Source organism: Dasypus novemcinctus, chromosome 5 (genome assembly GCF_030445035.2).
Source record: "Dasypus novemcinctus isolate mDasNov1 chromosome 5, mDasNov1.1.hap2, whole genome shotgun sequence".
NCBI classification, from domain to species: Eukaryota; Metazoa; Chordata; class Mammalia; order Cingulata; family Dasypodidae; genus Dasypus; species Dasypus novemcinctus.
Genome location: NC_080677.1, coordinates 113,694,516 through 113,717,626, shown reverse-complemented (window position 1 = coordinate 113,717,626; position 23,111 = coordinate 113,694,516). Strand labels below are relative to the sequence as shown.

The window sequence follows — 23,111 nt, the reverse complement described above, 5'->3', positions numbered from 1 at the left end:
TGGTTCACATCATGGCCCATACTCTCCTCCATTCCATCCAGTGGGCCCTGTGAGGATTTACAATGTCCGGTGATTACCTCTGAAGCACCATCCAGGGCAGCTCCATGTCCCAAAGACGCCTCCACCTCTCATCTCTTCCTGCCTTTCCCCATACCCATCGTCCACCATGTCCACTTTTCCCAATCCAATGCCACCTCTTCTATGTGGACATTGGATTGGTTGTGTCCATTGCACCTCTATGTCAAGAGGAGGCTCAGATTCCACATGGATGCTGGATGCAATCCTCCCATTTTCAGTTGTAATCACTCTAGGCTCCATGGTGTGGTGGTTGTCCTTCTTCAACTCCATCTTAGCTGAGTGTGGTAAGTCCAATAGATCAGATTGTAGGTGCTGGAGTCTGTTGAGGCTCAGGGCCTGGCTATCACATTGTCAGTCCAGAGATTCAAATCCCCTAAATATATCTTAAACCCCAACATTAACTGCACCTCCAGCACATTAGCATGAAAGTCTTATGAAGGGAGATCCCATTTGAGTCCAGATTCATCACACATAAACACCATTTCCAAAGAGGGGCCATCTGCCCTGGTAGTTAACCCCATCGGCCATGACCATAACTCCCATGGGTCTCTTTAGCCCTCAAAGGAACCAGTATCTGGGGGTTGTATCTGCTTTATCTGTCTCTCTGACTCTGCTCAGTTGTGCATGAGGGCAATCCTTCTGCCAGCCTCCAGACTCTTACAAAAAAGTATTTTTGATTAAGGTATATACATTGTTTAATTAGATATAACACTATTGCACATTTAGACTACAGTATAGTATAAACATAACTTCTACATGCACTGGGAAATTTTTAAAAAATTGTGTGATTTGCTTTATTGCAGTGGTCTGGAACCAAACCTGCAATATCTCCAAGATAGGCCAGTATACCCAAGAGAAATGAAAACACATTCCCACCCAAAACTTGTACATGAGTCTTCACCATTATATTATTCATAATAGCCAAAAAGTGGCAACAAGGCAAACATCCATCAATGAATGATGGGATAATTAAAATATGATATATCCAAGTGTCTTAATTTGCCACAGGGCTGCCAATGCCAAGTACCAGAAATGAATGTTTTTATAATAGGCATTTTATTTAGGGTAAAAATCTTAGTTTAAGGCCATGAAATGTCCAAATCAAAGCATCAGGGATGCTTTCTCACCAAAGTCAGCTACTAGAGACCCTGCCATATGGTGAAACAAGATGGCCACCTATCTCTGCTGAGGTCCCTGCCTTCCCATCCAAAATCTACTGTCTCCTGGAGCTCTTCTATGGGCTATCAGGCACGTGGCTCATCTCTTCTGTCTTGAGCTGCTCTGTGGGCCCAGCCCTTTGGGAGCTTTTGTGTTTAAGCATTGGCTGCTAGCCATCCTCAAGTCCTCTCTCACATGGCAGGATCAAAAATAGCAGCTTCCTTTTTCTGTATGTCTCTCTCTATGTCTGTTTATATAAAGCTCTAGTAAGAGGGTAGAGACCCAATCTGAGTCATGCCTCACTGATGTAGTCCAATGCAAAAGGGCCCCGTACACACAGGAATGGATTAGTTCAGGAACATAAACATTTTCTTTTGGGGATTCGTAAGATGTCTTCAAAACTGTCACACCATGCATTAGAATATTATTTGGCAATAAAAAGGAATGAAAAGAGTCAGAGCCAGGCCCCTCAGTATAGCCATCGCATGCCCCTCACCCAGCCATGCAGTCTGAGAAGACCTTCAAGCAGAGCCACACTTTTGAACAAAGAGTAAGATGTCCAACTTTTCGGAGAGCATCATCCTACCAAAATCTTGAGGATAATAGAAAGATACAAGGGTAAGAAGCAGCTTCCTGTACTGAATAAAACCAAGTTCCTTTTACAAGATCATGTCAACATGAGTGAAATAATTAAAATAATTAGAAGGCATTTGCAGCTGAATGCTAATCAAACCTTCTTCCTGTTGGTGAGCATGGGGACATAGCAAAAAGTAAAAGATTATGTTCCTGAGATAGAGTCTGGAAGAGAGGCTACAGGAGATAGAAAGGGAGTAGAGAGTGGTGAATTGACACTCAATCTAGGCAGAAGTGGATGGGAATAATGGTGGTGCAGTGATGTTAATGGAGTCACTGATGTTGGGGTATGAGTGTGAGCAGGGTTGGGGATGGGTTGGTTGGGCTATCCATAGAGCTGGGGGTAGGGCTGGAGGAAGGAACAGGTGAACAATGGGGAGGCAGAGGATTGTGGTTGAGAATACAATTGTGGGAGTATTCTTTTGGCAGCAATGGCAAGGGAGGGACACTGGTGCAGAGTGTTGGAGGTGAGTCAGTAAGGGTGCATCTGGGGCGTGCCTCTATGGAATGAATATGAATGTGTTCATGTGGTCGTAAGATGTTTTCAGGGGTGGACACCCACACAATTAACAACTAAATATTGAATTCCCATCCTAAGGAGTCCTACTATGTTCTCTAATAGAGCAGCAAGAATCTCTAGAGTATATAAAGGCAGTGCCTAATAAAAGAAAACAGACCAATTCACTAAGCCCTTGATTTTAATTCTTGTGCTTATGAACCTTATTCTTGTAAAATTGAAACAGACCAATAATATCTATTATCTAAGAATTACTTCCTGAAAACCTCCTTGTTACTCAAAGGTGGCCTCTCTCTAAGCCAAACTCAGCAAATAAACTCACGACACCACCCTCCAAAAAAAAAAAAAAACAAAAAAAAAAACCTAGCATGGGGCATGACTCCTAGGGATGAGCCTCCCTGGTGCCGAGGGATTAATACCAAGGGCTGACTAGTGATGCATATGGGGGAAAAAAACCTGAAAAAAAAGGAGGGGGGTGCAGAATTTTTTAAAGCTAAGAGATTTCAAAGTGGGTCAGGAAATTATTCCAGAAGTTATACTTATGCATGTCTTAGGTAGATCACACTACCTGCCACAATAAATAAAGCCTCAAATGGGTGCTCCTGAGAGCTCTAGAGACATCTGGACACTAAAGGCATGGCACACATTCCCATGAAATCAGCACTCTGTCAGTGGGCTTTACCTGGGAATATATTTTAACCTATTTCCTCAATGTAACAGAATTAGACTCAGAATTTCCCTACACATGATTCTTCTACCCCTTTTATTTGAACCTATAATTAGCAGTAAATCTGCTAAAAATATATTCCAGAGATTTAAATATTTGGTCTGTTCATATGCTGGTTGAGCCCTGAATCTCAGAGAGATTCTCCTCTCCAGTTCATCGGACTCACCCAGGACAATTAACAAAAGGATGATGATGGACAACATCCATCCCAAAAAGAAGTATCTACAACTGCAAGCAAAACAGTTCCTTCTATCTGCCCCACAGATCTAAGACCCTCTCAATCTGGGCATCACCATCCCAAAGTCATTGAGATTGAGGAATGAGCAAACGTAAGTGGGGATGCAACCTTGACCAAAGTCAACTTAGTATTTTTGTAGTCATGGAAGAATTTGTAACATTGATATAAAGATAGTGGTTACCTGAGGTTCTGAGGGGAGGGCAAGGGAAGAATAGATGGAACATGGGCATTTTTAGGGCATTGGAATTATTCTGAATGATATTGCAATGCGAGGTACAGGCCATTATACATTTTGTCATACCTATATAATTGTACTGTGCAAAGTGTAAACCATAATGGAAACTATCAACCTTGGTTAGTAGCAATGCTTCAATATTTGTTCACCAATTGTAACAAATGTACCACACTAATGTAAGATGTTATTAATGGGGAACATGTGAGGGGGAGGGGTTGGAGTAGATGCAACCCTTCTGTAATCTAAATTTCTTTTAAAATAAAGTTAAAAAATGAAATACTTCTCATTTTTAAAAATTTTTTATTTCTTTTAAGGATTTATTTTATTTATTTCTCTCCCTTCCCGCCCCCACCCCCCGCCCCAGTTGTCTGCTCTCTGTGTCCATTCGTTGTGTGTTCTTCTGTGACCACATCTATCCTTATCAGCGGCACTGGGAATCTGTGTTTCTTTTTGTTGCGTCATCTCTCCGTGTGTGCGGCGCCATTCTTGGGCAGGCTGCACTTTCGTGCTGGGCGGCTCCCCTTACGGGGCACACTCCTTGTGCGCGGGGCTCCCCTACGTGGGGGACACCCCTGATTGGCACGGCACTCCTTGCGTGCATCAGCACTGCGCATGGGCCAGCTCCACACGGGTCAAGGAGGCCAGGGTTTGAACCACGGACCTCCCATGTGGTAAGCGGACGCCCTATCCATTGGGCCAAGTCCGCTTCCCACTTAACATTTTAAATTGCCAATAAAAGAGAACTTCAAATTATTTTAATGCATTTTTCCCCCAATAGGAACTTGCAATTTGAGCAGCAATATAAAGGCATTCAGAGAGACACTGTCTTCTTTTGAGGTTCACAGAACCTGCCAACTTTTTCAAAAAGGTTTCCATTTAGCTAGAGAAATCTTCATAGGAAGATCTTTAATATTACATTGCAAGCTTAACCACCCAGAGAATCATTTGCTGTAATAGTTGGCACAGAGCAAGGTACATGGGAGTGTATAAAAACAACTCTGATGCTGAGCTGCCATTCAATGGTCCCGATTCCTAGTAGAATGGATACCAAGTCAGGGCTTCTGCAGCATTACGAAATCTGATAAAGCACTAAGCTGCTGCCTTAGTTTGTTCTCTGGACAGTTAAATGTAGAAAAATATCACAACTTTGTAGGAATATTGAGTAACTTAGAATTTTGGTCTATCGAAAAGGAGTGGCATTTTTTATTTTGGATTTTCTATGAGAACTCAAATTAGTACCTGATTTGGTAAATAAACAAGCAGTTGCACTCCTTTCATTAGGATGGTGGTAGAAACTAAAACTCAAGCATTAAAATTCAGATGAATTCCTTTCAACCTTTTGTTTTAAAGTTACAGATGTTTCATGTTATCTGATAAGCATGCAACTAAAATGTTATTTTCTCCCATATTTAAGAGTACTTATTACTGTTAGGTGAAACAACCATCAAAATTCCCTCACTCTTAAATGTATCGCAATTGTGAAGAAAATGTAAAAAAGGAGACCTATTTCTTTATAAATATTAATGTCAAGAATTAAACCCCTTCCAAATTCCACCTAGAATGAGTGACTTGATGCTTTCTGCTACTTGCATGGGGTTTACTATTAACTATTTTCATGAAAGTATCACAGAATGATCACAGTTACATCAATTTAGGCTGTCTATGTAGCAGGTCAACATTTTTTCTGCATTTTTAGATGTATGTGGAATGCCTGTTTTGCTCAGTGGGAGTGGCTTGCCATGGCCACTTGAAGGATCCACGGCCTGCCTCCTCACCTCCTCCCGCTACATGCCTATGTCCACATTGCTGACTTTGAATATGTATATTTTATATTACGTAAATTCTCAATCAGCCTGTCTTGTTTAACTATGAGTGTCATCATGTCTGTAAAACTTATAAACTACTGGTCAGCAATAAGATTCCTATAAGAAATATTGCTTTAAAAAAACAAAACAAAAAGTACCATGCTGAGAGGGGTGATGTCTATCCCACATTAGTGGGTTGCCTATTTATAGAATCTTTAAAACAAGTAGGTTTTTAATGAACTAAGGTGAATAAAGGCACACAGAAAAACTCAGACTTAATTTCATGGGATCAATATTCGAGGATTCCATTCTTACACACTGTACTTCTCAAAGCCAAATGGTGAATTTTCTTTCCTCACAAGGAACATTCACACGCAGCTGAGCTGGTGGCACCAAGCTCAGGTAGAGGAACGCCAAGGTTTGAGGTCCTGTTGGCCACCTTCCTCACCGTGGTCAGGGCCCTTCCCCCAGGTCTTGCCTTTACAAAAATAAAATTCTTTTGAGTACTTGCCAAAAAAAAAAAAAAAAAAGAGTGAAGCACTGATACATGATATGAATCTTAAAATCCTTATGTTAAGTGAAAGAAACCAGTCACAAAGGATCATATATTGTATGATTCTACTTACATGAAATGTCTAAAACAGACAAATCTACAGAGGCAAAAGTAAGTTGCCTAGGACTAGGGTTGTAGGGGGGATTGGAAGGTGATAGTTAAGGGGTATGGGAATAGTGAAATGTTCTAAAATTGATTGTGGTGATGGGTGTACAACTCTCTGAATATAATAAAAGCCATTGAATTGTATATTTTGAAGGGTAGGTTGTATGGTGTGTCAATTATATCTCAATATAGCTGCTTTGAAAAAAAATGACTAAATAGCTCCAGGGAGGTTAAAAACCCACTCAAGTCACAAGACTATTAATATTATAAAACTGGATCTGATATTTTTTATTCCCAAATCCTAAGACTTAAACTCTGTTCATCTGACTTATCTATGACTATTTCTATCACAACATAAGGGGAGAGAGAAAAACGTTACACGCATGCTCTGTTATTATAAAATGCTGGGTACTAACTAGTTATCAGGACCCAGTGTTCCTGTATTTCTAGGACAGTAAAAGGCATGATCAGGTTCCCGTGATCCCCTTGTAACAGATAACATGCCAGGATAATGAAATACCAGGTTTAAGGTGGCATGAGTTCTTAGGTCTTTGGCAAGGGGTTAAGAGGCATATGACCAAATGACCATGGCCTCAGGGCTAACCAGCTCTAACAGGACCTTTCTTTAATAGGACTACTCTCAAGCTCATGCCATTGCTTAGCTAACAACGTACTTTTGTGTGGAACCAAATCAAACGGCCAACTAATAAAGGCTGCCAGAACAATAATGTTTCACCTACAAAGGAAGGAAAGCTCAATAAAAAAATCAAAATGTTTCCAATAAATGGTGAACTTGACATTATAGTTTAACGACTATTTCAGTCATTCACACAGCAGACTAATCATTTACAAATATCTCAAATATAATACTTAGACTGGTTAATAATCAGACAATGAGATTTAAGCAACAGAAATTTTAAAATAGCAAATTAGGAAAAACCACAGCGGAGCCATTACTCATTGCTCATTGCTCAATTTGGCCAAAAGCTACATTCTTTGTCGTGAGAAAGTTAAGTGAGCAGAACTCCTAAGGCTAGAATAATGCATCTGGACTGGATTAAACCAAACTGAATCAATGCTATGTTAAGTAATATCCTATTACAAAGTCATTCACTGGAACATCATATGAAAGTTAAAACGAGTGGCAACATGTGACATCCCCAACTGATAACCAGGTCAGATTTTTAATACAGTGCCCAAGAATGTTATGTTTTGGTTTTTTTTTTTAAAGATTTACCTTTTATTTATCCCTTCTCTCCCCCCATTGTCTGCTCTCTGTGTCCATTCGCTGTGTGTTCTGTGACCGCTTCTATTCTTATCAGTGGCACCGGGAATCTGTGTCTCTTTTTGTTGCGTCATCTTTTTGTGTCAGCTCTCCGTGTGTGCGGTGCCATTCTTGGGCAGGTTGCACTTTCTTTCACGCTGGGCAGCTCTCCTTATGGGGCGCACTCCTTGCGCATGGGGCTTCCTTACGTGGGGGGCACCCCTGCGTGGCAGGGCACTCCTTGCGCGCATCAGCAATGCGCATGGGCCAGCTCCACGCAGGTCAAGGAGGCCCGGGGTTTGAACCGCGGACCTCCCATGTGGTAGGCGGATGCCCTAACCACTGGGCCAAGTCTGTTCCCCTGAGAATGTTATGAAGGGAAAGGCTGCAGAGTTTTCACCCTGCTTGTACCCCCTCACCCTTCATCCCCATCCCCCCACCCCCTGCTGTAACCGGGGACCCCTTCATGTACCTCCAACCATTGATATAGGAGCATCAAGGCGTTCATTGAAATCAGTTTAAATGAGTGGGATTTTTCAAAGAACTAATTAAAGTTTGGGTAGAAGGTAAGTAATCCAAGGCCAAAATGAAGGGGGTGGTTGAATTCAAGCAGCCTTATTTTCGGCACATAGGACTAACTTCACAAAGTCCTGTACCTACAAATCTCTTCCCACAAGTCACTGTTGCAGGGAAAGGAACCAGAGACAGACTGTTAGGAAGTACACTGTACTTCTACCACAGCACCTACACTTTGCCTCCTGTTAGAGGTGGCTAGGCAAGTGCTTCCTTCTCCAGTAAGGGTTATAAGCTCCTTGAGGACAGAGATGTTTTATCCATTCCTCTATCATCCATGCTAAAACTGTACCATACACACTAAGAATTTCGGAAGTTTGATAAACTGTAAATGTTATTATGGGTTGGTGGCTAGGATCCAGAAGTCATTTAGTTACATGGTCTACCATTATAATTGTATTTATTATTATACAGCTCTACTTTGTACATATAACTATATAGGTTATTAGGGATCAAATATTAATTAAAAATTCTAATACATAAAGGCTATACATGAAAGCACTCCAAGGATATTCATATCCCACTGGTGGGCAATTTGTGTTATATCCTGTACTCTATTGCTAAAGAAAAAAAAAGAGCTGAAACAAGGGATTCTATATTTCACAGACAATCTACCTATTGTAAACTATAATTCTTTAAGGTTTGAATGCTATATATTTACAACTTAAGGCAGGTTAGGGGAACAATTGGCTTATTTGAACATTGTATTATGGTGATAGAACAGCAGCTTCTAATTTAGTGTAAGGCAGAGAGAAGATTCCATTCTATATTTAATTTCATAGCATTGGGTTTTTTTAAATAAAGATTTTATAAATCAATTATATTTATACTAAAGAAAGCTTAACCATACCACTAAGCAAAAGAGGGACCTAAACCTGATGCTTCTGAAAATAGCACACTAAAATGCCAAAGGTGACTGACTCGTCAGATCTCATCCCATCGCTAGTCACGGCTGACCTTTCCTTCCCAATTCTCTAATTTTATCTCACCACTTCTTTGCCTTGGTATGTATGCAACTGCATACAGTTCTTCAGGAACCAAGTCTGTCCCTCAAGAGTCTCTTGTGTGCCATTCATATCCCAAACTTGAAACTGCCTAGTCCTGTGCTTGAACGCAGACTAAACAATCAACTTCCTCTGGCAAGATCAGACCACACCCAATGCTTCATTTCAGTACCTAGCTTTTCCTTCAGTGTTCGCCAGCAGGAAGCAAACAGGAAGTGACTATGCCAACCACAGAAAAAGAAACACATGCCTGTCTGAACACTACAGCACTGGGTGCTTTTAGATACTAGTCTGTGTTAGAAGTTTCTGTGGTGGTGTTTTGTGAGAAGTGCCCACTTTAGCCTGGACTTATTAGACAGTACAGGCAATTTTTTATCTTCCTAAATATCAGTTAAACATCCCCTTAAAGTTCTTACTGTATATTTCGCCTGTCTTTTAAGTCTTCTTTTTTGTCAAAGTTAAGAATTACTATCAAATTAAAAGTGAAACAATCCTAAAATTATATATAATGTGAGAAGAGAGATGTATAAATAAGTAATTTGGTAAGATAGAGGCCATCCTCATCTGCCAAGCAGCTCTCCTAGGCCCTGGGATGCATGCGGTTCCAACGGTTTCAATTCTTATAGAAGAGTGTTACCTACCTCCGAATCAGTAACACTGGACTCTCGCTGAGCTCCTCACCTGCGCTGACAACCAGAAGTCCTTCTTGACCTCCTCCTAAACCAGTGGTTGTGAGAAAGAATAACAGCAGACAGAAGCCTGACTTAAAACTATAGAGTTTTGGTGCCAAGTGAACAGACAGAGTTTCTGGGGTGGAAAATCTTTACCAGAGGAGCTTACAACCTACATGTAACATTAACAAGTCTCTCTAAAGACCGTCCATGGTCTAGTAGCTTATACATAACTTCTAAAGAAGGATTTTAAAGGTCACCTCCCTCTACTGAACATGGTTTAGGTGCTAAAAACAGTCAGCACTAAAAAGCTCCCGAGGCATTGTGAAAGCACAAGTACTAGCCAGGTTAGTTTTCAAAGCCACCCGTAGATGGATATAGCCATCTTAGTTTAATTCTTCTAACTGACAATCAAACTAATTTAGGCTACTGTTTTATGGAACAAAAGGCAAGGCCCCAGTTAGGGCAATGGTGATTCCACTGGAGAAAACAGGTTTTTAAATTGAGGTATAACTTATATACAGCAAAATTTATCCTTTTAAGTGTACAGTTCTAGGAGTTTGGACAAATGCATATCGTATAAGCACCACCATAATCAAGACATACAATAATACAATAATTCTACAGCCCTCAAAATTCTCTCATGCCCTGTTACAGTCCACCCTTTCCTGTACTGCTGTTTTCTATCCTGATTGTTTTGACTTTTCCCAAATGGCATATAAATGAAATTTTCAATACATAGTTTTTTGAGCTCAATTTCTTTTACTTAGCATAATACAGTTGTAATTCAACCATGATGTTGGGTGTTTAGTGGTTTGCTCTTTTTTATTAAAGGAGTTTCTTTAATCACGGTTAAGTGATCAACGGTAGATGCAATGAAATAATATTACCTGGATATACTAAACAGCAGAATAAAATAGTATTAAAACATAGCTTTCCAGTGAGTTCAGAGCCTTGTCTTGTTTAATAAGAAACTAGGACATGTATGTAAAATGCATAGAACTGTGCCTGGCACACTGTATGCAGTCAAAAACAGGGCTGGCCATCTTCTATTGCTGTGCTAGGAGCACCATTCACAGACCAGTGTTATGGTAACAGGAGTAATAGTTTAAGACTCAATTAGTTGCATCAAATTACCTTTTTTTTTATTTTAAGATTTATTTATTTATTTAATTCCGCACGCCCCCCCCCCCCCGTTGTCGGTTCTCTGTGTCTATTTGCTGCAGTCTTGTTTCTTTGTCCGCTTCTGTTGTTGTCAGCGGCACGGGAAGTGTGGGTGGCGCCTTCCTGGGCAGGCTGCACTTTCTTTCGCGCTGGGCGGCCCTCCTTACCGCGAACACTCCTTGCACGTGGGGCTCTCCTATGCGGGGGACACCCCTGCGTGGCATGGCACTCCTTGCGAGCATCATCACTGCGCATGGGCCAGCTCCACACGGGTCAAGGAGGCCCGGGGTTTGAACCGCGGACCTCCCATGCGGTAGACGGACGCCCTAACCACTGGGCCAAGTCTGTTTCCCCAAATTACCTTTTTATGGGTTACCTGCCAATGACGCTCTTGCCTTAGCTTCCTACAATATAGTATTCCAAGGAAAGAAAAGATCAAGAGAGGGGCTATTTCTCAGACAACATCTAAAACAAAAATGTCCAAGAGGTTATCATGCATGGAGGCTCAGTGAACTGGTTTTTAGGTAGAGTCATGACTCCAACAAACTATCAAGATCGTGGCCAAGTCACATGAGGTTCTTTGGGTTTAATTTTTTTTCAACATCACCTGTCTTCTTTCCCACAAATAAAAGGCATGCCAGTCAAAATTTGACTACCTATAGGATTATGTCATAGTACCAAATATACCTGAGAAACAAAATAACTTATGAAGAACTAATACTCTCCATTGTTGAAGGATATACAGTCTTAAGAGTAGATATGTAATATGATTATACTCTTAGTAGAAAGATGTTAAAGCACTTTGGGATTTCAGGATAGGCCAATATTTTAATGAGTTCTTTAACTGAGGTCATCATTCTTTCTACCTAAAAGTTATAGTTTTTGAACAATAAGAAAGTATTTTATGATATGACAATATGATGGCACTGATTCTATCAGTTACCATACTTCTCTCCAGCAATAAGTAAAACACTGTCAAGCAGTTTAAGGACAATATAGAAAAAAAAGTTGCCCTAGTTTCTCGAAAGGTCCCATTTTTCCAGGGGAAATTTTTATATACATACCTAGAAAGCATAATGAGGAATGAGATCAATCTACAGTAACAAGCATTTTGATATTTTTAATTATGCAAAGAAACCACAGGCAAGCCCAATTAAAGGATTCATTCTTGATAACATTGAAAGTTAATATCCATACAGTAAGATGCCTCTATAATGTATTGTCCCAAGCTAGGGTACTTTGAAAGTGAAAGGAAGTGCTATCAGTAATTGCACGGGGACAAATACTAACCAGAAAATGGGGATATATGATCAAAGAACTTTGCAATAAAAATAAATTGGCAAGTAGGACTTCACATAAGAGAAAAATCTACATTTCCCCTCTAAAGTAAGGGAGACTCAATTTTTGGAGTCTTGAAAAGTTAGCATTTCAAATTCAATGAAAAGTTAAGATTTCTTTTAGGTTGGGAAATTAGTATCCCACGAAGCCCTGCCTGTAACTTGAGCTCTTGAAAGTTAGACAAGAATGACAACAGCATTAGCGTTGGTATTCCTATTCTGGCAAGCATATACATCTATAACACATTTTAGAAGGGCTTAAAATAGCCAAAAGTGGAAACAACCCAAGTGTCCATCAATGGGTGAATGGATAAACAAATTGTGGTACACACAACGGAATATTATTCAGCCATAAAAAGGAATGAAGTATGGAAACATGCTACAAATGGATGAAGAGTGGGAAAGAAGCCAGACACAGAAGGTCACATGTTGTATGATTCTATTCATATGAAATATTCAGAATAGTTAAATCCACAGAGACAAAGTAAACTAGATTTGCCAGGAACTGGTGTAGAGGGAAATAAGAAGTAACTGCTTAATAGGTACAGGGTTTCCTTTTGGGGTGATAATAATACTTTAAAAGTGTGTAGAGGTGGCTGTTGTACCGCATTGTGCATGTACTAAATGTCACTGAATTGTTCACTTTAAAATGGTTAATTGGGAAGTGGACTTGGCCCAGTGGTTAGGACATCCATCTACCACATGGGAGGTCCGCGGTTCAAACCCCAGCCCTCCTTGACCCGTGTGGAGCTGGCCCATGCGCATTGCTGATGCGCGCAAGGAGTGCCCTGCCACATAGGGTGTCCCCGTGCTGGGGAGCCCCACGCACAAGGAACGCGCCCCTTAAGGAGAGCCACCCAGCGCGAAAGAAAGTGCAGCCTGCCCAGGAATGGCGCCACACACACAGAGAGCTGACACAATAAGATGACGCAACCAAAAGAAACACAGATTCCCGTGCCGCTGACAACAACAGAAATGGACAAAGAGCATGCAGCAAATAGACACAGAGAACAGACAACTGGGGCAGGGGGAAGAAAGGGAGAGAAATAAATAAATAAATCTTTAAAAAAATAAAAAAATAAAATGGTTAATTGTATGTTATGAATTTCACCTCAGTTAGAACAAAACAACTTATATCACACAAATTAACACAAAGGACATGGAAGAAATAGTAATACTAGTTATATACTATTTCTTCTGATTTTAGTAAAGTCACTGATGTTTCATTTTACAACTGTGACACAAAAACCTGGATCCTGTTTTTCAACAAACACTGTAACAGAAGTTTTCTTAGTGAAAACTGACATTTAGGGAACCTCTCAAATGAGATGAAAACTAAATTATAAAGTAACACTAAAATCCAATCTGTTCTATTTCATAGGATGGAATAATCTCTCCTATTTGGGGTAAGTCACAATAGGGAATGATAGCGTTATCAAAAATCTCAATGAACATGGTTAATACTACCACCAGAGGGTAGTATAGGCCAAAATGGAAGAAAGTTACGCTTCAACCCAGGATGTGTAAGCCAAGATTACAAACTACCCTCAAGTTTTCCTGTGAACAAGTCTCAGCCTTCACATCCATTTCATTTCTTTCCCAGCTATGGGCTTGTTACTAACTGCACATTCTGGCAGTTGTTATCTCCGAACGTCTGCCATTCTCGCTGGTCACCAATCCTACCATTTCCATTCCCTGTCTCCCTCACGGACACCTCCCTTCTCTTTAGCCACCTTCTTTCATACCTTTGCCTACTTTCACATACTTCCTACTCAAGACTTGTAAAATTTATCGCTTCCTGCACAAGAATCACTGTTTTAAATCAATCATCCCCCAAAGAAAAACACTTTATATGAAGTCTGTTTATACTGCTAGGGATAGAGAAGGGGGTATAATTCAAGGTTACTTTCATTTCATTAGTCTCTGAAAGGTCATATAGCTGCAAATACCCAACCTTCAGAAGAAGGGCTACATCTAAACACAGGGCTAACGCCTGCCAAGTTCCCAGCACTCTCTCCATTTCTGCCCTAGGCGTTAGAACTGTCTTTTACATTCTTTTCTCTTATTCTATACTCCTCTTACATGCATTTCTTCTTTGTTATCACTTCTATATTAATTCATCTCCTTTGCCTAAGCTTTTGTTTTCTAGGCAATGTCAAATCCTTTAAGCTTTCAATCCCTACTGATTAGATTATTTTAATAGCTTTACTAGGATGTAATTCTCTTACCATACAATCCACCCATTCAAAATGAAAAGTTCAATAGCTTTTGGTACATTCAGAGAGTTGTGCATCCATCACCACAATCAATTTTAGGATATACTCATTACTTCAAATAGGAACTCCATACATTTTAACAATCACCCCACCTAAATTCTCCTATGCCCCCAGCCCCAGGAAACCACTAATCTACTTCTTGTCTCTATATTGCCTAATCCGGACATTTCATATAAATGGAATCACACAATTATGTGGTCCTTTTAACTTATTTCATTTAACAGTATGAGTTCAAGGGTTATTTGTGTTATACCGGGTATCAATACTTCATTCTTCTTTATTGCCAAATACTCCTTTGCATGGATACACCACATTTAATTAATCCATTCATCAGTTGATGGACATTTAGGTTGTTTCTACTTTTGGGCTACTATGACTAACACTATTATAAAGAGTCATGTGCAAGTTTTTATACAGATGTGTTTTAATTTCTTTTGGGTAAATACCTAATAGTGGAATTACAAATCACACAGTAACTCTGATTAACTATTGAAGAATTGTCATAATATTTTCCATAGTAGCTGTATCACTTGATTAAACTATTTTAATTACTGGTTGTAAAACCTCCCTCACATAGAGAGAAAAGTAAACTTTTCTATGTCTAAGCTAATCCTCCACAAGCAATTCCCCCCCCATCCTCACCCTACCATGGTGACCGTCTTCTTTATCACTGTTTGCTACACCTTTCTCTTTGCCCCTCAAAAAGAACAGCTAAATAAGGAATGTACTAGTCTGACACTACTGGATGCCTTTGTTTCATAAACACATCAAAAAGTTGGCAGATAGGATAGAGTGGGGATAGAAAGGGATATCTAGAATGAGCTGTGATTGGGGCTATGGAACAGTTTTAACTAGATCTGAAACTGAAGATAGGCTAAGAATAAATGGTACTAAACAGCAGGGGGAAAAATCTTTAAGGGGGATTTCTTAGTTAACAAGGAAAGAGAACAGGATCCTGAAGGAGATGGTGGCATTTTCTCTAGGGAAGGAAGCCTGGCCATAATGAAATCAAAGTTATATCTCTGAAAAAAAGGAGTAGGCATAGAAGGATAGAATACATCTTCTAACAGAAACTTTGAAATTCTGAATTTCAGTTTGTTGTTGTCCTAAAAGGAATCTCAACAATAAACTACCATGTTCTGTAAATGATGAAGTTATTATTTAATCCAGCATCTGACTATTTAGAACAAGGAAGAAAAGCATTTATATAGTTCAATTAGTAAAATAATTATGTATGTACACACATACACACTCACACAGTTTGAGCATATATCTAGCCAATAAAGTTTCAAATAGCCAATAAAGTCTGTAGATTCAAGATCTTGGAACCATTACTGAATATCAGGTATCCAAGAAATTATTTGCTCTTGGCCATGTTTTCAAAATTTGGAATAAAATGCACATGCTAAAAGTTTTACATTAAAAATCTCATAAAGATCCCTTCTCTGTTAACAGATTTTCACTTACTTTGCATCCGTAATGACAACCTTTTCACTGTTTTCCCAGCCTCATACAGAAAAATAGAACAGGAAAGGTATGATGGAGAAATGCATTCTGACACCAGTAAGTGACTGCTGGGGAGACGGACTTGGCCCAGTGGTTAGGGCATCCATCTACCACATGGGAGGTCCGTGGATCAAACCCTGGGCCTCCTTGACCCATGTGGAGCCCGGCCCATGAGCAGTGTTGATGCGCCAAGGAGTGCCCTGCCACGCAGGGGTGTCCCCTCGTAGGGGAACCCCACATGCAAGGTGTAAGGAGAGCCACCCAGAGCGAAGGAAAGAGCAGCCTACCCAGGAATGGTGCCACACACGCAGAGAGCTGGCACAACAAGATGATGCAACAAAAAGAAACAGATTCCCGTGCCGCTGACAACAACAGAAGTGGACAAAGAAGAACATGCAGCAAATAGACACAGAACAGACAACTGGGATGGGGGGGAAGGGGAGAGAAAAAAATAAATTAATTTTTAAAAAAAAGTGACTGCTGATGGTGATGAAAGAGAGGACATCACCATGCAGAAGAGATCACTCAAAAAAGCAAAACAGTCCAGGGTTGTTTAGTGAAGGGAAAGAGGAGAGAGTAATACCTGGAAAGTCTCACTGTGCAATCACTGATGCCCAAAACTGGTGAGCCTGAGTCATCAAAAGAGTTAATTTAGTTCATGTTACTTAAGAGTAAGGTAAGAATAGTACAGTTTAGAGTATATTTAACATACAATATCAAGTAGTTAACATAGTGGCACTGTAAAATTTGAGGTAATCAGGATCTTTGAGTCAAGATAAGTTAATAAGCCATCCTTTAATGTTCCTTCTCCCTTTCTCCCAATCAATGACTAAGCCTCATCTAGAAAGAGAACTGGAACAAAATAATTGCTTAGAAAACCTAGCTATCAACAATAATTGTTTAAAGTTAGAAGAAACTGAGCAAAACTGAAGACTAAATAATTAACTTGGAAGACAAAGAGGCTTTCTCTGAACACCACTGTTACAGAAAGTTCTCCCCTTCCTCTCTTCCTTTTGTCTTCCTACAAAAACCACATCTTTTGGATTAGTGTCTCTGAAAATGAGGAACCCCAAAAGCAGCAATATTGGTATCAACCTGGAACTTGTAAGAAATGCAAATTCTCAGGCCTCACCCCAGATCTATTGATTCAGAAACTCCAGGATTGGACCTCAACAACCATGTTGTAACAGGTGATTCTGATGCTCTGAGTTTGAGAAACACTGTTTCAGGTAATATGAATGTAAAAGGCACAGGAATTTTGATTTATAGAACAAGTTACCTTTTGAAAGTCTCAAGTGACAAAGAGGATAGGGAAGGAAAGTCTATTTAGTAAGTGGTACATTATGAGCTTGGAAACTACATCCTTTCTAGATAAAGACCAAACTATAACACTTAGCAACATTTGGTAAGTAGTAGCATAAAAATGGTACCTTCTAGATGTTTCAAGAGTGCCCTACTGCTATTTCCATGAGCAGATATCAGAATGGTTTTGCCACTTAATACTTCAGGAGCAATCCTTTCATTCCAAAAGGGAAGGAGTCTCTCCAGAACATCCTTTAAGCTTTCAGATCGTGGTAGTTGATCCACAGGCACATCACACACTTTATACCTTCGGTCATTGTAGATTTCATGGTAGTAAGGATGGGACTCATCAATAGGAGGTGGTGTTACATTGTAGCTTCTTCTCCAGATCCTCACTTGTTCTTCACCATGATTCAAAGCCATTTTCTCCCTATTGAGACCAATCAAGGCTCCATAGTGACGCTCATTTAGACGCCAGGAGCTTTCCACTGGCACCCATTCCTGACTGAGCTCCTCCAGGATCAGCCAGGCTGTGTGGATGGAACGATTGAGGATGGATGTGAACACAAGATCAAACTCAAAGTTTAGTGCTTTCAGCTGCTTCCCACAGTTCTGGGCTTCCTCTATTCCTTCACTGTTGAGTTTCTGATCCACCCAGCTACAGAAACGGTTCTCCTTATTCCAAGCACCCTCTCCATGTCTTAACATAATAAGTTTATACTTGGCCATACTGATAGCTGAGCTTCCCGGGCGTTTTCAAGTGGGCCAGTGTTCAATGATAGCAATAGATCTAGAAAGATAAGAAACAAAAAGTTATATTCTTCGTTCAACTGACTACCTGGGAATGGAAGCACAACCTTATAACAGCCAGTTTCTAAAATAAACTGGGATTGTTTTGAACAGTTTTGACATCAGACATCTGGCAACTCATACACTGTGGTATATAGTTATAATCTACAGATAATTAACTACAGAGAACCTAGTTCACTTAAATTTTCTGATGGCTGGAAAGTATGTTAATTGTACGATGTAATATAACACTTACTTCATTCCAAAGATATGCTGTATTTCCGCAGCGTATGTTTACAGCAGAGAAGATTAATAGAATGAGTTATAGATGTCTAGAAGGATGACTAGTAGCTGGGAACTCCCAGCTCCTAGCAGTTGACTCATGATTGAAGGCATCCCCCTCTCTTTGTTTTTCTTCCAGTAGAAAAGAAATATTTACTGGTCCCACCTTTTAAGTTATTACACACTTTAACTCAATGAACCACAACATATAGTTGGCATATAAGTCACCAATTGGTGATAACTAGTTCTTCAATGCTACAGGTTATATTACATACAAGAAAATCTAAGGTATGCAAGACACATCAGTCCAACATTCAAACAGCATTAAAAGTGATTTAAAGTAACATTAATACCAAATGTGGTACCTATTGGATAATCTCTCACCTGTCTCAAAACAGTATTTTGCAGGAATAAATCCTGATGCAAAATAAGCTATCAAAATAAGTAGGTGGGGGATGTTGCCTATAGAAATAAATTAATTACAGTAGGTCTGTAGGAGTGAGAGGAACCACCCTGATAAGAAGGACCTGCCTCCTCTTCACCACCATTCAGATCTACATGCCAGCCACATCCTTAGCAGAAGGATCAAAGACAGACAGGCAATCCTAAAGCATTTCTGAACTACCTATATTTAAGCTGTTGCTGGGCCTTCTCTCTCCCTTGGAGAAAAGGAAGACCTCACTGTATCAGCCTGCCTTCACCCTCATGTGGTGGGCATATTTACACATGCTTCAGGGTTTACATGCACGACGTTCTCCACCTCCATCCCAGAATTTTCCACACTGGAGAGTAAAGATTGTATGAACATCCGGTCCTAGTCTTCTTTCATTCTTGGCACCTCATTAACTTGAGATTTCCTGGCCCACTTAAACAGTGATTCATCAACAGTTATACAGCAACCAGTGACAGCACTAATTGGAAGCTAGATCTTGTTTCTACCTTTCTTTAGTAATTCCTAGAGATTCTGGGGAGAGGGGGGTAGGATATGGAGAGCCTTTAAAGTAAGGTTTCATATTTCAATGAAAGGTAAACAGAATAGCTTGGAGGATATCAGACTGAGGTGATTTACAGTAGTCGAAAAGGCAGACAAGGGTGTTTAGGTTTATGATTTCCCTTCTCAGCAAGTAACAGGTTTGAAGATTTAGGTTCATCTGGAATAGGGAAGTATCAGGTAAGTGGAGAAGGGCTCCTCACAGAGCTGAGAATTACAGGAGAGGAGATAAAAACCTGCATCTTCATTCAAGGAGGGACATCAGGGAGGCAAGAACAGGGAATGGGATGAAAAACTTCTGGGCAGTGCTTGCTAGCTGACTGCCTGGGCCCACAGAAAGAATAACCCTGATGCTAATATAGCTTAAGTCCCTCACCTCAACAGACCTTTCTAAGGCCCTGGAAGAAGGCAGGCAATGAGTTCACATGTGTGTTTTGTTTGGTTTTAATTGCAAAAGGAAGATGTTTTGTACTGATTCTTTAAAGAGTTCTAATCCACCAAGTAGTAAAAGCTTCAGGCCCCACAAAAACAAAATCCACCTCCTAGCAGTCATTTATTGTTTTGTTTTTTGGTGGTGATGGTGGTGATAGAGGAGGGGGATGGGGATAAGAGAAGTTATCACCTTTCCTCTACCTTAACCCTTGATTAGTCTTGCCAAGTAAAGAAGCCTCCATAAGCTAACAAAGCTATTTTCCCTTCAAATAAAGAGGGGTTAGGTGGCCAAATTTTGTAGGCAGAAATATTTCCCCTTCATCTTTTTATTATGAACTATATCAAGGCACAAAAGAGGGTAGCAATATCATAGACATTCAGGCTCTCACCACCAAGCTTTGCAGTACCTTAACATTCTGCTGTTAAAACAAACTCTTTTTTCCCCTGGATACATACGTGCTAGAATAGAGCAGGGGAACAGTACTACAGACACAAAAACTAAGCAAATACACCACTCTGATGTATAGGGGGTAAATACAGAATAAGGTACCAAAGTAGAGTGCCCATCTCAGGTAAACAGAAGGCCATTATCTTTTCTCCTCGGGACAATCAACTGACTTTCCATTTAATTAACTGATGAATATTTACAAAGGAATTGCTGAGGTTGGCAGAGGTTTAAAGTTTGCAACCCTTAACAAAGATTTCAATGCACTGGAACTGGTATAGCAATTGTTCAAATACACAGAATTGTAGTTAAGTTCATTTAAAGTTTAAGTCAAGGGTTGCAAACTCAAATGCCTACAAATGGTCAGACAGATGTGAAGAGGAGTGAAGTTGCACCCTAAAGAGTGGTGAGAGCAATCATGAACTACACAGAAGGTATATGCTTCTTTGATGTGGCAATTATGTGTAAATCGACAAAGCTTTCAAATAACCTAGTGTAACTGAACCAGGAGCACCATTCTTAGAATTTTTTTGGAGGCTAAAGAAAAGATGAGATTGCCAAAACCAAAGACTGGGGAGAATGCAAGCCTCACTGTCAGACCATAAAAAACCTATGGATTCAGTTTTTTTAAAAATAATAAATAAATGTTTTTTTTAAACTCAAACAATTCTTTCAGATCTTAAAAATACATGTAAAATTATGAGAGTAGCCATTAATCAGCTAAAGTCCAAGGCTCTGTGAGACTGAGGACCTATAGTTACCAGATCTGATTTTTCAAAATAGTAGTAATATATATGGAAACGTTCATTTTTATGAGCTCTGACTTACATATTCTCAGCAAGTTTGAATAAATTTTTTTAAATGTTGGCTAAGAAGAAAAATATGTCTGCAGGCTAGATTTAGTCTGCTAGAATATGACCTGATTTAAAGGAAAATCTCTTCCCAGTCATAGATGAGTTCTGTGAGGCCATCATCCCCCCCGGAGATGGTTGGAATCCAAGCTTCCAGGTCTCTTGTCCCAGTTTTCTTCAGTTATTGTCCAACATGAACCTTTCAAAGGACAGATCCTCTACTCCCCATAGTGCTCTGAGCTTCCTTCTCTCAGACCCAACTTGACAGTCCTCCTTCACCAAGCCCTTTGCTGGCACCCAGCAGAGTTCCCAGCTCTGTAATAATCAAACTGCCATTCAGCTTTGGACTTTTCTTAAAGTGTTTCAGCTGAGCTGAAAATTAACAGAACTGAGAACTACTCTTACCCAGATGACTCTGCTTCTTGCTCTAGTGATGAATGTTCATGTCTCACCCTGAAGTGCCAGCATCAGATGATGGTCAAGGTCCTATTCCCTCTCAGTGGTACTTCCTGACGATAACTCCTTTCCAGCATCCCCACCCCCACCGCCTTGAAGGAAAAGAAATAAAATGTTTGATTCCAAGAGTCATGCTATATATTCAGCTGTAGCTCTCTTGCAATCCTCAGTTATTAGCTACAAACTTCCCCAAAACTAGGCACACTATTTAAAACCCTCAATTGCTTCCTGTTGGTCTTAGGCTAAAGTTCAAGATCCTTAGTATGACCTGCAAGGCTTTGGTTTTATTTCCTGGAACATGTCATGCTCTTTCCTGTCTCAGGACCTTTGCACATACACAGAATATTCTCCTGTCATCCACAGCCATCCCCTCCACAACCATCCAAGCCCCACCCTGCTTTAGGTAACCTTTATTCATCCTTTATATTAGCTGTATATTAGAAATAATGTAAACCACATCAGTTAAAATTTTCTAGTAGCCACAGTAAAAAGTAAAAACAAGTTCATTTTAATGTATTTATTTAACACTATATGTCTAAAGTATTAGCATTCCAACATATGATTACTATAGAAATTTCTAACGAATTTTTTAAAAATATTAAATCTTTGAAACCTGGTATTTTACACTTAAGGCACGTCTCAATTCTCATAAGCCACATTTCAAGTGCTCAGTAGCCTTATATGAGTAGTGACTAGTATATTGGACAGTGCAGCTTTAGGGCTAAGCTTAAATGTTACTTCTTCTAGGCCACTGGTTCTCAAACTTTAATGTGCATCAGGATCACCAGAAGAACTGTTTAAAACAGGCTGCTGCAGTTACCTCCAGAGCTGAGTCAGGAGGTCTGGAGTGAAACTGAGAATCTGCATTTCTAGCAAGTACCCAGGTGATGTTGATACTGCTGGTCTGAGGACCACATTTTGAGAACCTCTGCTCTATTCACACTTCTCTGCCCATCCTGACCCACTGGGAACCAGGTCAGGCGTGTTTCTTACAAACTCCTTAAAGCACCCTGCTTTATAATATTTGGTGTACTTGTGATGGAGTACTTTTAGAATACTTGTTCAATGTCTATGTAGACTGTTAGATGACATGCTGCATCTAGGCAGGTCTAACTGCTGTATTTTCAAAACCTAGCATGTACTTGACACATACTAGGTACTTAGGAGGTATGCTGACTGAATCAAAGTTGATCAAACCAAAATACCTAGACTATGCTAAGGAAGCTAAGGCTTGACAGTTGGGCTGGTAACTGCCAAAGTGAAAACAGTCAGTTGGCAGAAATGAGACATTAGGAAGCTTTTAACTGAGAATACTCAGTATATGTAATGGCAAAGCAAGGGGCAAGAATAATGATTCATTAAATCTTTTGTACCCTTTACAATTTAGTCTGTTTATGGTCATAATCTCTACAGAGAAAATAGAGATTCCCACTGACTTGTCCAAAAATATATGGCCATAGTGGCAAACTGGAACTGCAATCCAAGTCTTCTGTCTCCAATACCTATGCTTTTTCCACCTTACCAATGAAAATTTGAGAGTCCTGGTTTGAAGATTTAGACTCACTCGGCTTCACTTCTGAGGAACATCTCTAGTCACAACTCGTCCTTCGAACCCCAGGCAAATATTTTACAAAATGCATACAGACACATATAAAGGAAAGCTCAATTTGTTGCTGCTATTAAGGCACAAATTCAAGTCAGGCAACACTTACATCAACT

The 23,111-nt window shown here is 39.9% G+C and overlaps 1 protein-coding gene across 4 annotated transcripts in view; it reads right to left on the bottom strand.

Moving 5' to 3' along the window:
• The window catches only part of BPGM (bisphosphoglycerate mutase), a 40,224-nt gene that overhangs the window by 8,944 nt on the left and 8,169 nt on the right, over positions 1-23,111 (bottom strand). For 2 of the 4 annotated variants that reach the window (XM_058297379.2, XM_004471521.4), the window contains exon 2: positions 17,275-17,936. In XM_058297379.2, the coding sequence (XP_058153362.1) occupies positions 17,275-17,875 (601 nt within the window). In that variant the 5' untranslated portion in view covers positions 17,876-17,936. Of the gene's footprint in view, positions 1-16,427; positions 16,474-17,274; positions 17,937-21,341; positions 21,485-23,111 lie in introns of all 4 variants that reach the window. The other 2 variants (XM_058297381.2, XM_004471522.4) reach the window with 2 other exon arrangements.